The sequence below is a fragment of the Hyaena hyaena genome, unplaced genomic scaffold, assembly GCF_003009895.1.
Source record: "Hyaena hyaena isolate Hyena2069 unplaced genomic scaffold, ASM300989v1 scaffold_1903, whole genome shotgun sequence".
NCBI lineage: Eukaryota > Metazoa > Chordata > Mammalia > Carnivora > Hyaenidae > Hyaena > Hyaena hyaena.
The window spans coordinates 12,972-27,761 of NW_024082537.1; the positions used below are offsets into that span (position 1 = coordinate 12,972).

Below are 14,790 nucleotides of genomic sequence, written 5' to 3' on the forward strand. Positions count from 1 at the left end.
CATATAAATATCTCTAAACTTATCAAATGATATACATTAAATATGTAGAGCTTTTTAGATGTCAGTAATACCACAATAAAGTGATTTTAAAAATACAATTTTTGGTTTGAGACATTGGCTTGGAGAAATTAAATGTTGGCTCAGAAATGAGTATAGGTCCATTCATTCTACTGTGCCTCATCATGTGACTTGAATATGTTTTGTTACTGGTCTTAATATTGGATTTATTTTATTTTTGCATATTCAAGGTTGGAACTTTTCAAATATATTCATCTCGTATATATTAACATGTGATCTGTAAAAGAATGTGTGCTTAAATACCATAAGGAAAGGGAGAATTAATTTGCATTCATCACACCTACAACAAATAGCTCGGATTAATTTAGGATGTAGTGCATCATGTATTTGTTGAAATATTTGATAATAAAACAGCACATTGTATTTAACTGCCTTTTTAGAGAGGATAGATAAGGGAGGAATTTAGACATTCCTGTGAAAGGCTATATGAATAAAGATATTATTTTTTAATATGTAGAAATATTTAAAGGTGAATGTATACTTAAAATTTTTTAAATATTTATTTTACAGAGAGACAGACAGAGTATGAGCAGGGGAGGGGCAGAGAGAGAGGGAGACACAGAAACTGAAGTAGGCTCCAGGCTCTGAGCTGTCAGTACAGAGCCTGATGTGGGGTTCAAACTCAAAAACTGTGAGATCATGAGCAGAGTTGAAGCCTGCTGCTTAACCAACTGAGCCACCCAGGTGACCCAGTGAATGTGTATTTTAAAGAAGAATGCTTTTTCCATGTTATATGAAAAAAATTATTTCTTACTTATAAAGAGGGATTAAATGTCAGATGAGAGTTTAAGCCAGTAATTTTATTATTGGAGGAATAACTGTGAAATGCTAAGAATATATGTTTTGAGTTTAGTTTCTGTGCTTCTATGGACTTCCATTTTTAAAGGCTATTTGTCATGGAGTGGAGCAATTGATACTATTTTACTACTTGATTTTTTTTATATTCATGGGACAAATATTTCAAATGGGACATTATATCTTGAGAGGATAAATACCTAAAAAAAAAAAAGAGTATGCAATACTCTTCTTTTCACAAATATCACAACTTGGCCTTTGATCTGACTTGAGGCTCTTTATCCTTCTCCAGAACACAGTGGGATGAGGCTTATTCTGCTGGAATTAAGTAGGCCAAGATGCCATGTGATAGTAATAATCACTTCTACCTCTCCCAATGTGGAGTTTTTAGATACCAACTATTTGGTAAAGAAAGATGTGTAATACATTTTCTGGATTTTTTCCCTCCATTTTTCTGCCAGTTAACATATTATTTTTTCTTTAAAAGCTCTATAAATTTCATGTCAGTGAACAGGAACAGAATATTTTACAGCAAAATTTCAAAGAGTTTTTTTGTAAAGATGCACCCCTAGTGATGAAGTGTTTGTGCCGGGAATGATAAGGGTAGTTTCCCTATTGTTCACACAGCAGGCTGTCATCTTTTTCTTCTTAATAGGAAAAGGTCTTATCCTCTGCAATGCTGCATGAGTTTTTCAGTTACTTGGCAACAATAATAAAAAAAAAGACACAAGCAATAAAGGACCCATCATCAACATCATGACAAATAGTGGTGCCTCAGCTGGTTTTAATGGCCATATGGAGGCATTAAATTCCTTGCTTTCAAGAATTAAACCCAATGCATATGATCAGGTTGAGCCATGATATGGGCAGCAATGTGAAATATTTTAGCCATTTTATGTGAATTAGTATGTAGGAAAAAAGTGAATAAATATGAGGCATTCACTTGAATAAATAAACAGAGCACCCCTGGAATGCACAAGGCAAACATGGTGTTTTCTAATTTAAATATAAGGATACATATTTTTGGCACATCCTTATGATCACTACCAGCTGATATTACAAAGCTATCTATTGTGTGTATGATGATGTCTGTTGGTAAAGAATTAATAAATAGAAATAAATACTCAATTAAGAAATACTGCCATTAATAAACAAATAGTGAAAGCCAATTATGATGTGGAGGAAACCCAAAATGGGATACAAACACTAACAAATGAAACTACCTGTAGTAAAAATCAATAACATAACCATACTGAACATAAGGGGAAAAGAACTAACCTAATAACTTTAGAAAACAATCACTTGACTGGATGCAAAAAGATAAATACCAAAAGAACTATGCAAAAATGCTGTTACATTGCCAGTAAATGCGTTTCTCACAGCAGTATTGATAAGATATTCTGAAACTAGTTTAAATCTATACTGGAGTTGAAAGAGTAAGTAAATAGGTAATAAACAATAAAACTAAGATTTATTACTGTTGGAAAAAAGAAATTACAAGTAAAGAAATTGGGGAAATTAGAATGACTCCTATTGTGTTGAAGTGGAATCTGAGATATCAGACTAAAATCGTTACACACGTGCACACACACACACACACACAGATAAAAAGAGATATGCATGTATACATAGGTTAATATACAAATACTTCCCAGCCCTGTCTGCTGAGAGAGACTGTAAGCAATGACATTCCAGTAGACCTTAGCATACCTAGTGCCAAGATCTTTGTTTCTGAGTATCATTCTTCTATAAAAGGAACCAAGGATCCATGTCTCCAAGAATCTTTTAGGGCTGAGACAGGGAAAATTAAGTTGAACTTGGAACACTTTACCGAATCAGAGAAAAAATAAAGTTCTCAAAAGACATGTGAAGGGGTGGGTAGAGTTGCTGATAGAATACAACATTAGGAGAAGGAGCTCCTTGTGGCCAAAGCTTTGAGAAACAAAACAACAAAATAAATAATTCTAGTATTGAATTATAACCCAAAGAATAAAAACATATTCAGGAGTCTATAATGATATAAATAAATAATTAAATATATAGATAGAAGAGATATGACAGTTACTCCTTATATTGGAATTGCAATTAATAACTGTGTAAAGACAGGAAATAAAATCACTATTAGGCAAATACCGCAGTAGTGATTATTGCAAACTAGATCTTAGTAATGGGTCCTAGAATCAGTGGGTTTGTGGATAAAACATATTTATATAAAGTATCTTTTCACTATATTTATTAACTACAAGGGAAATTAGAGTAATTTGAGAGTGGAAATGCCATTAGAGACCACCTTGACTAGATGATCAAGGTCAATGTCACCAGTAATACTGAAATAGGAACCCTGTGATATGGTGTGCTGAGAAAGACATGGCACAATTTCTACCATTTCTCTTTCCAAGGAAGAATTGCCGTACTGTTATAATGAGAAGATACCAGATAGGCCCAAATTGATGGACATTCAGCAAAATAACTGATCAATAGTCTTTGGGGCTGTCAATGTCATGAAAAGCAAGGAAAGACTGAGGAACCATTGTAAAATATAGGACTTCAGGGAGAAATAACAAGTAGAGGCCGTGTGGGACACTGATTAGGATTCTTAAAAAGGATAGTAACGGCAAAAATGGTGAAGTTTGAATGAGGTAGTTTATTTGGTGGATGGTATTAGGACCATGTTAATTTCCTGGTTCTGGCAGTTGTATGATGATTATCTAAGATGTTAACTTTGGAGGATGGAGGAGGCTGGGTGAGGGATATATTGAAATTCTCTGTACTATGTTTGCAGCTTTTCTATAAATCTAAAAGTAGTTTGAAATGAAATGGGTTTTTTTATTCCCATTATAGGGGTGCCTGGGTGGCTCAGTCGTTTAAGCACCAACTTCAGCTCAGATCAGGATTGCATGGTTCATGTGTTCAAGCCCCTGGTTGGGCTCTGTGCTGAAAGCTCAGAGCCTGGAGCCTACATCCTGGTTCAGATTCTTTGTCTCCCTCTCTCTCTGCCTTTCCCTCATTTGTGCTCTCTCTCTCACACACACAAAAAAATAAACAGTTATTTAAAAATAAATAAATAATAAAAATTACCATTATGAAAAAATTCAGGAGAACTTCCACTTGCAGTTGCTGTAAACAACTTTTAAAATAGAAGAATATATAAAGGGACTGGAAAACAGTCAGCACAAGATTACAATCTCTAAAAGTAGGAAAATGAGTGAGGTAGGCTCCCCCAATTGTCCTGTATCTTTGCTCAGAGGCAATGTCTAGACTGCAGTGCCAGGAGGATAAGCCAAAACAGAGTACTATGGCCTCACTGAACTGAGGACATGGTAAGCAGAGTTTGGGAATAGCAAGGATGCTAAAATTTGCAGGGCAAGTTGTTGAAGAGAACAAAGCTAGGTTAATGCTCCAGAAATCTATAGAAGGATACCCTTGGGTCTTTTACTGAACACTGAGCTGTTCATGTGAAGGGCAGGACTCTGTGAGGCTGGGCAAAGAGCAGCTACAAGGGGAACTTTAAAAATACTAGAGAGCAATGAGCTGAACAACTATTAGAAGACAAACATGGCTGGAAGACTTAAATATTAACTAGTCAGAGGAGAGAGTCCTCTTTGAACACTCAAAGTGATTCAGTAGTCTTAGACAAGTCAAAGTTGTAGAAGTAGGACAGATGTAGCTCAAGAATAGGGCTACCATAGACCATCCTAACAAAGCTTGCAGATAAGCCTCAAAAGGAACAATATGATAGATAAATAAAGTTCTTGCTTGAATTTTAAAAAAAAATTTTTTTACATTTATTTATTTTTATGAGACAGAGAGAGACAGAGCACAAGTGGGTTAGGGGCAGAGAGAGGAGGAGACACAGAATACCCAAACCAGGCTCCAGGTTCTGAGCTGTCAGACAGAGCCTGACGCGGGCCTTGAACTTACAAACCATGAGATCATGACCTGAGCCGAAGTCAGACACTTAACCAACTGAGCCGCACTCCAAACTTTTCTTTTAAGTTTATTTATTTTAGAGAGAGAGAGAGAGAGAGGGAGGGAGCGAGTGAGGGTCAGAGATAGAGGGAGAGAGAGAATCCTAAGCAAGCTCTGTGGTGTCAGTGCAGAGGCTGAGACAGGGCTCAACCTCATGAAGTGTGGGATCATGACCTTAGCCAAAGTCAAGGGTCAGGCACTTGACTCACTGAGCCACTCAGGTACCCCTTGCCTGATTTTTTTATTAAGGAAAATAACAAAATCTAGGCCTTCAGAATTTAACACCCATAATGCTCATAATACAATAAAAAACTACTAGGCATGTGAGGAAGCAGGCAAATATGATCCATAAGAGGGAAAATGTAACTTATAATCAGGAGAAAAATCAGAGATCAATAAAATAGTAAACAAGGATTTTAAAACACCTATCATAAATGTGTCCAGGATTTAAAGGAAACAGAAGCATATTGAAAGAGCAACAAAAAATTTGAATAGGGAAATTGAAACTAAAAGAAGAAACAAAAATCATCCCATAGATTCAAAATAATTCTCTTTAAAATTACAGCTGACTTTTATAAAACTCAACAAGCTGATTCCAAAATTTATATGGAAAGTAAAAGTTAATGTGTCAGCTAATGAATCCTGAAAAAGGAAAACAAAGTTAGTGTACCTATACTGATCGGCTTCAATATTTATGATAAAGATCCAGTAGACAAGTCTGTTATTGTCCTAAAGACAGGCAAATAGATTAGTGAAACAGAATAAAGAATGCAGAACTAAAATCATATTTGGCAAGTAATGTTCAACAAATGGGGAAATGAAAATCTTTTCAACAAATGGTGTTGGTAAACTGGGTGAACATGAATGTTGGCCACAACCTAAATCCATACAAAAAATTAATTTGTACTGGATAATAAACCTAAAACCTATAGGTAAAATTAAACAGTTTTAATAAAAATTAATAGCAAAGGGGAAAAAGAGACAGAGAGAGGCAAACCAAGAGACGGACTCTTAACTATAAAGAACAAATTGATGGTTACTAGAGGGAAGGTGGGTGGGTGGATGGGTGAGATAGATGATGGAGATTAAGGAGGGCACTTGTTAGGATGAGCACAAAGTGATGTATGTAAGTGTTAAATTACTATATTGTACACCTGAAACTAATATAACACTGTATGTTAACTAACTTTTAAGAAGTTTAAAAACTTTTTAAGAAAGCTTCTAGAAGGCAACATAGGAGAATATCTTTGTGAGCTGCAAGTAGTCAAAGAATTTTTAGACAACAGTCAAAAAATATTAACAGTAAAAGAAAAAGATGATTTAAAAAATTGAACAAAAGTAAAAAATCTGCTAAACAAAAGATACCATTAAGAAAATCAATACATAAGCAAACCAGCAACTTATTTAAGTTATGAACAATACATATATCTGAGAAAGGACTTATATCCAGAATATGTAAACAATTTCAACAACTCAATAATAAAAACAAATAATAAAAATGGGTAAAAAAAAACTTGTACAGACACTTCACAAAGGAAGTTAATTAAAGAACCAATAAGCCCTTGAAAAGTATTCAAGCACATCAGGAACATTGAAATTAAAACCACAGTAAGACAAAATCAACTACCCACTAGAATGGCTAAAAATAAAAGGATTGATGCCATAAAATGTTAGTGAAGATGCCAAACACCCTAAACACATATGCATTGTTTGTTTGAGTGAAAAATATTACAAGCACTTTGGAAATTCTTCTAGTAGTCTCTCATAAAATTAAACATAATTTAATAAGGTAGGTATTTAATAATACCTTTAATAAGGTAGGTACCTTATGGCCCAGAAATTCCACTTCTAAAAATTTACCCAAGAGAAATGCAAACATACCTACAAAAAAGGCTTGTACATGAACGTTCATAGCATATCTATTCCATCATGAAACTGGAAACAACCCAAATGACCATCTTCATAAATGTGCATACAAATTTTGGAATACCACATACCATGGAAGACGACTCAGTAAAGTCAAATTACTCAATAAGGAAAGGGGAAAAAAAAACCTCTTTTACATGCTACAACATGGATGAAGGTCAAAAACATACTAAGTGAAAGGAGTCAGACACAAAAGAGAACGTATTGTATAGTTCCACTTATACAAAACTGTTAAAGGTTCAAGTTCTGCTTCCCATCAAAATTAGCAGCAAGGACTTTATTTACCCTCATGCCATAAAAAACAAGAACAACAAAAACAAAAGAGATGAAAAATATATGGAACAGTGGTTTGCAAGATCCTGTACACAAGGTAATGAAGAAGAATGATCATTGAGATTTGGGAATCATAAGAAGTGAGCCCTATGATTGCTTCAGCTTACAGCATTAAAAGAATTTCCAGAATTTGGTGCAAGTTGGGGAAACACAGACAGAGCTTGCCATTTCCGTGAGTTGAAGAGATGGAGTTTGGAATTAAGGGAGGCCAAAGTGTCTAGAATTCACAATACAAAGTATCCAGTAGAAGAGAGCTGCTTGAATTCTGGAGCTCACACAAGACTGGCAGTAGTTCCTGCCATCAGTCAGCTTGGGAAACCACAGAATTCATGGGCCATCAGACAGAGCACTCAGAAGTGATTTGTCTCAATAGTGAGGCAAGATTAGCTACACACTAAATGCTACTTTGGTCCCAATTTACAAAGTTTACAAGCAGGACCCACAAGAATCATAGAAGGGTTTTTTTTAGCACCAAGATTTCCTATCAGTGCTTAGGGAACTTCAGAGTTTGAGTTTCAAGGCCCACACCCCTGAGAAGCATGAAAGGGTGCCGAGTGGATGGGACAGTGGGCTTACTTACAGTCCCTTCTTCACACACATTTTTCTGCCTTCAAATCATGGATTGGATTTCTGGGAAGGCTTAAATTAGAATCAGAGGTCTTATGTCTAAAATGTTTATAACCACTGTATAACAGTTAAATACTGATTGTGTCATGGAATCCTGCCCTTCAAGGACCTGTGTGTGCTCTCTGGACTTCACAGTCACTCTCCTATACTCTACTGATTGGAAGTGTCCCCAAGTGCTCCTGATGTTCCTCACTAGATAAGAGTGTTCTGTCTGGACCCATTGCCTGGCACCTGATTATTCTGGTCAAATCCTTCTTCCTCAAAGTAAAGGGAAAAGGCTTATTGACATTTCAGAATTTTAAAACATGCCCAGGGGACTTCTGGTACTCAAAAGCATCACTGAAGAAATCCCGCTTTCTATGGATGAGAGATTAAGTTAATTTTCTGCTCAACCTACTTAGAAAACAGGGAAATTAAAATAACTGTGAGACAATATATTTTCACCCAAAAGTTTGACCAAAATTTTTAAAGTTGATAAAATAAATGCCTATGAGAGTATAAATTATTTACATGCATTAAAGGTGAGAGTATGAATCAGCATTGCTTTATTAGAATAGAATTTCAGCAATATTTATAAAAATTTACAGTCACCACATTTTTCTACTTTAATCCAATTTACTCTTTGTTCTGTTTTTCCTATAAGAAAACATGCATATTTGCCCAAGAATTCATGCTCAGTGATGTTGATATCAGTTCTAGTAATCATAGCAGTGTATGGGAAACCATTTATGTGTCCATCAGGAGCAGAATGGTTAAGTTAAATATGGCACATATGAACTTTAGAATACTTGGAGGAATTAAAAGAGTGAGGTGGATCTATAGCTGATCTCATGGAAAGATCCTCCTGCAAGTGACAAGGGCAGGAGGCAAAACAATATGTACATTGTTATCTATCCATATTAAAAACTCACAATTTGATTTTATAACACATCTATATAAGGGAAAGTCTAGAATAAATTTTAAGGTAACACACACATTTTTCATTGCTGTTACTTCCCAAAAGAGAGATGAATTTTGGAGGGAGGTAGTAAGGAAGGGGAATTGTTACTTACCATTTTGTTAGAATTTGGGGACTATAAGAGTATTTGCACTGTAACCTAAAGCCACAACAGCAACAAAAACAAATTAAAAATAAAGTAAAATTTTCCTCATGGGAAAACATAGAAGAGACAGTAGAACAATGTTAACTTTTTCTTATCAAGGGTAGCATAACTGCCATAGAACCATTTTCTACCTCCTAGAAAAACTCCTGGGTTTTAGGAATTCTGTCTATGTACATGTGTGTTTACACAGTGACTTCCATGAACCTCTTCTCATCTACTACTTAAGGAGGAGGCTTTGGTTTTGACCAACAGGGTAAATAATAAAGCTCATTAAAGCTCTATTGCAAATATAAGGGTGGTTTCCAAAACCGCCTCTCTAGCTTAAGGGTTATGTCTCAAGAAACAGAAGGCTCTGCGCAAAATCAGACTCCAGTCACCAGCAGACTTGAAAATACTTTGTGAATGTGATGGAGACACCTGGGGTGGGGGATGGAGGTCAGGAGGTGTCTGAAACCTCACTGCCAGAATTACACGGAAAGGCAGTTGCTGTCAGAGTGGGGCCAGGGGGCAGAATGGGGGAGCAGGGAGTTGGAATGCTGTAAATCAGGGGATGGCGCGGCCTGAGGACTGTCTGATCCCCCAGGAGCAGGGCGCAGCCTCCACAGGAGGACCCAGAAGAGACCTGGCCTGAAGGATAGGTCCCAGTTTGGACATGAGGGCCCACTGGGGAAGATCCAGGGGAGGGAGCAGTCATTCAGGAAAATGCCAGGACTGGACACTTGTGCGGAGACCAGGACAGAGAGCCAGCTCTCAAGCTCTCAAGGGACCCTGGGGTGAGGGGCCAGGAGATCCTAGGGAATTGAATACCAGGGACAGTCCCCAAATTGTGCCTGATTCTCACTTTTACCTTTCTTCTTTTGGCCTGCTTTTAGTACTTTGGCCACAGGGTGCTTCTTTCATTGCTTGAGAGACATCAGTATGATAGTGAGAAGAGAAAGTAATTAAGAGACAGAAGGTTGGCCTCAGGCTGGGAGGAATGGCACTGTGTGGGCTCCAGAGCAATCAGACCAGAGCTTGAGACCTAGCTCTGTCACTCATTGTGTGAACTGAACACATCACCAAACCCTATGAGTCTTAAATTCTTCATCAGTGAAATGGGTTTTATAAGCATTGTCTTCTAGGACTGTTAGAATGTGTACAATGTATGTGAAGCACATGGCACAGTGACTGGTGTACTTTGAAACTTTAAAGAATGACAATTATTGTTATGACCTTTTTGAACTTAGATAATGCCAAACTTCCTGTTGAGATTTTTGTTTTTTTGTTTTGTTTGTTCTTGTAATCTAGGAGATGTCTGAGAATATGCAGTGCTGTAGGATACTGTATACCAAGTCAGCCAAAAATTCTGCTTAGCAAGAAAAAGTACCCTAGTAAATCATCCCACTTAGAGGATATGCTATTCAATTTGGATGTTGGGGAATCTTCCCCATCTGGATGCAACTCAAAGCTCCTAAAATTTATGTTAAGAGCCAACTCCTCCCCTCCTTCCCAGCTGCCATTTGATCCAAATCACCCCTATTTTTATTAATTTAATCCCTACCAAAATCAAACCCTCCCTTATAAGTGGTTTGCTAAATTTTACTCAAGATAACCTAGTTAAATGCCCTTTGAATGGAGCAGGCTCTGTTTCTCCCATCCCATGGCAAAGAGTGACAGTCCAATATGGCTTGCTTGGCATCTAGCCTCAAGGAAGTATTACCCTTGTTTATCAGAAACCCTCTGGTGATAATATGGATAAAATACCTAGTTTGTGTGATGTGTTCACCTGCATTGGGTCCAGAGCACAGGACATCTTCCATCACTACCAGGTAGAGATGTGTGTCTGGTTTATCCATGATCACAAAGTAACTACTAAAAGCAGTTATCCATTGGAGGCTCAGTTTCTCAACTCTGAGACATACCACCCAAGGGTCTGGCCCTTGCTCACTGCCCTCACATCCTTCTCCCTCCCACCACCCTTGAACTCACTCCACCCAACCACCTCATACCCTCCACCACCTCACAACCTTCCCTCATAACCCAACACTCTTGCACCACCCCACCAACCCACCACCTGGCAACCTCTACCACCTCACAACCTCCCTCTCCCCCACCACCCTCATACCTTCCCCCGACCTGCTACTGTTGCACCCTCTCCTAACCCTGACCACCCTTGCACCCTCTTCCAGCCAACTACCCATCTTAACTTAGAATTATCTCCCATTGAAGGATTTGAAGTTTCCCAAGGCCTCTAATTGTCTTGCTTCAGGATATTTACATTTAACTGCTCTCGTCTTGAACTCCCCTTCCCATCCACCTCATCCTTCTATTTTGTCTATCTCACCATCTTCCTTTTATGGGGAATGGCTCCATCTTCTTTTTCTTACCACCCTCCATACTAATATGGAGTCTTCCAAAGAGCAGATGCTCATTTAATGTTTGAAGAATAAAAAAAGCCAGTGAGCAATTTATTATGATTTATTTTCTCGTACATTCTTGAATAAAGAAAATTCAGGCATGTAAATTTTATTTTACAGAAGAGCAGAGTACAAGGAATAAAGAAAAAAATTGACCATCTTTTACTTTTTTCTCTATTTTTTGATTCCAGCTATTTTGTTGCTAATTTCTTTCACATTTTGAAAAAAATGGCTATTCCAATGCTATGTTTTCTTATTCCAGATCACTAAATAAGATGGAAGGTTACAAATTTGTTTTAGAACATAACAAAACTCATACTCTTAAACCTCATAAACATCAAATATGTAACACATTGTGAAGCCAATTAAACTTTTTGAAACATTTGATAACTTTCAACAAGAGAGAAATTTGTAAGTTATTCATGTAGAATGTACGATATGCACTATGTCCCCTCTAGCTAACCACCTAAGCCCTCACACTACTTCAAACACAAAGTGAGGAAAGTGCTTCAGATTTCACTACAGGTGGGAGAAGCTGCCAAAACTGACCCTGGAAGGCCCAGTGGCCAAGGCACCGGTACGAACCAGAGCTATAACTCTGGCACGGGCTCGCTCTTCCTCATCTTGCAAAGCTTCTTCATACCAGGATGGGAAGGCACTGGGGACAGTATTATGGACCTTGGCCAAGAATTCAAGGACTTTCATCTTGCTGGTCTCAGCGTGGGCTCGTGGACCCCACAGGAACTCATAGCATGGAGGATCGCTGTTGGACACCTGGCGGTACTCCAGGTACCTTTCCTGCACCCAATCTTTAGTGATGAGCTTCTTGGCATCCCCATAGATGAAGTGCTTCCTATCAGCATATATCCCTATCACATTAAGCACTTCCCAGATATCCTCTTCAGTGGCACAGTTACCCTTTATGAAAATCACACAGAGAACAGTCATCAAGAGGCCAGTCTGGGGCATGATTTCCTCACCCCTCAGCCTGTCATCACCGCTGCGCTGCAATTTGCTGATAAGGGCATAGGAGTGATTGGTAGGGTCGACTTCCTTTATATCAATGCCAAAGGCCAGCACCATTAGCTCAGAGGCTTTCCTAAGGATCTCAGGGAAATGAACCTTGTGCTTTTTGATGACCTGCTTAATCATGTCTTCCTTTGTTATGGGCTCCCTCATGTTATATTTGCGCAGCAAGAATTGTACCAATAGAATTGCCTTGTCATCTAAACGGGTTCTACGGTAATGATCAGTGCTGGGCTGTGCCTGAGAGGTGCTTGCTCTTTCCTCATCTTGGCTCTTGGCACCTTTATCAGATCTTGCGTGTGAAACACCTGCAGAAGTAGTGGTAGTGGATGGGGCTTTCCCAAACCTCTGGGATTTTCTACCTGACCCAGTAGCTGAGGAGCTCTGGGCATTACTATCAGAAGGAGGAAAGGGGGAAGTGGGGAGCCGTTCTTCCTCTGCTGTAGCAGCCTGAGCTTCCTGGACACACTGAGCCTCGTTCCGGGCCTGACGGTGTTTCTCACGGGCACGAAGCTTACTCTTCTGCCCCCGTGGCATGGTGACACTGGTCGGAGACAGTAGGCATTAATGTTGGCAGGAGGGCAGGCAATGAGGGCACCTGGAGGAGGGAGAATGAGATTGTGTGTGCACCTTCAGTAGGGACATTCCACCTTGGCTTTAACCAAAGCCACTTCCCCAGGCTTCCCTGAGAGCACTGCTCTAAGGCTGCACAGGGCCTCTTTTTTAATCAGTGTGTGCCCCTGAGAACACTGCAGAAGAAGTTAGAGTGTGCCTTAGACTGCAGCTGCCAGTCCTGCCGGGTCGACTCGGTGGCCAAGAGCAAGGGCTGGCAGATTATAGCTTCTGTGTGGTTCCCTCTGTTCTGAGATGGAGAATTCTCACTTCACATTTAGGATCATCCTGTCAACTATTGGCAGGGCCCGGGGCCTCCTCCCCTCAGCAGCTCTGAAGCTAAACTCTACACCAGTGACATTACCTTCCTGAGATTCTTGCAGAACAAATGAGGAAGAGCCTTCCAGAGCTGAGAACAGGAGCAGAGTTTTGTGGGATCCCCACTGTCCTGGATGATTAGAGTTTTCAGTGCTCACCCATGTACCCACTCCCATCAGACCAAGCCCCCCATCTCCTGGAGGTAACAACCCTGCTCGGGGCTTCCCAGGGTAGATTGCAAGGGTAGGACCCTGTGTGGGATTGAGAATACCTTCAGTCCTCACTCAGGCTCCTCTCCTTGACTCCGAATAGCGTCAGAGATTCTTCCCTCTTGATCCGAGTCCACCAGCCTCAGATCAGTCTTCTTTCTCTGAGACCCTTTGACGGAATTGAGGGGGCGTTGGGATTAACAGCCAGTCCTCGGGGTCTCGTAGCCGTTGGGATTAACAGCCAGTCCTCGGGGTCTCGTAGCGTAGCGCGGGGATGGATCGTGGATTGGACAGGGTTCTGTGAGGTTTCCTTTGTTCTACGTATTCCCACAGTTCTAAGGAAGGATCGTCACCTTGACCCTCAGCAATGCCTATCTCGTTTGCAGACCCGAGGCTGCACTCCTCAGACCTGCGACCCTAGAGGTGGAAGTCAGTACCTCACGCTGACACCTCTGCTCCAGGGGTAGGGCTGTGTGCAGGCTTCTCCATTCTGGGGGGTGTTGTCCCATCTGTCCTGAGGGTGGAGGCAGGGAGTGGGGTGTCCTCCCCTGGGAAATACCAACTCTCTGAAAGCTCTGAGTAGCTTCCCTACTGCAGATCTTGCAGAAAATTGCTGAGTCCCCAGCCAGATCTGAGATGGGGAAGCTGTAGTGTAAGGCAGGGTCGTAGTTCGGGTGGTGGGCTGTAAGATGAGAAATACCCATAGTGTTTGTTTGCCACCCAGACTTAGACTTGGGAACCTTCTACTCTAAAAGATCTATTTTCTAAGGAGCTGCATGATTTTGTGAGACTCAGATCTGTTGATATTGTCTGACATTGCTCAGTCCAATGCAGTAATTTTTATTTTATTTTTGAGCCTCATCTGTAATAAGAAATATATTTACATCTTTGACAAGTCTGTGTGTATCTATGTTTTTTTTTCCATTAAAGATTACCTACCCTTCTTAAGTGTGATTTGTTCTTTCTATTCCTTGTATTTGATTATAGTATTAAAAAAAAAAAAAAGTCTGGTCCCTACCCTCCTAAGAGGTTTCAGGTGATTATTGCACAGTCTTTGAACTCACACAGTTTCAAACAACCTCATAGTTTGATGCTGTCCTAATATTACCCACATGCTCTTGGCCATTCAGCCTCTGAGGAGCAGTCTGAGCTCCCTTCACTAAAGCAGTAGAAGTTCATTGTCCCAGGGCACTGTGGAAGAATCAAAGGCTGAACTTAAAATATTTCCTCTGACCAATCCTGTTTTGTAGGCTACAGGACAGTTCCAACTTCAGGAACCCCCACCTGCCCACATACAGGTTCAGGTTCAACACAGGCTTAGTTTCTTTCAGGGATTTCTCATCTATGGTGTTTTGCTTTTGATAATACTGTTATTTCATTCTCCCTTTCAGAGTTTCT

The 14,790-nt window shown here is 39.6% G+C and overlaps 1 protein-coding gene across 2 annotated transcripts; it reads right to left on the reverse strand.

Annotated features, from left to right (window-relative positions):
• Positions 1–11,368: 11,368 nt before the first annotated feature.
• Positions 11,369–13,653, reverse strand: LOC120226920 (melanoma-associated antigen B10-like). Of its 2 annotated transcripts, XM_039225089.1 has the most exons (3): positions 13,455–13,653; positions 13,230–13,313; positions 11,369–12,851 (listed from the first exon to the last, which is right to left on the reverse strand). In XM_039225089.1, exon 3 carries the CDS (start codon positions 12,788–12,790, stop codon positions 11,747–11,749), a length of 1,044 nt encoding a protein of 347 aa, XP_039081020.1. In that variant the 5' UTR covers positions 12,791–12,851; positions 13,230–13,313; positions 13,455–13,653; the 3' UTR covers positions 11,369–11,746. The 2 variants fall into 2 exon arrangements, with proteins under 2 accessions (XP_039081020.1, XP_039081019.1); XM_039225088.1 differs by lacking the exon at positions 13,230–13,313.
• Positions 13,654–14,790: the final 1,137 nt, after the last annotated feature.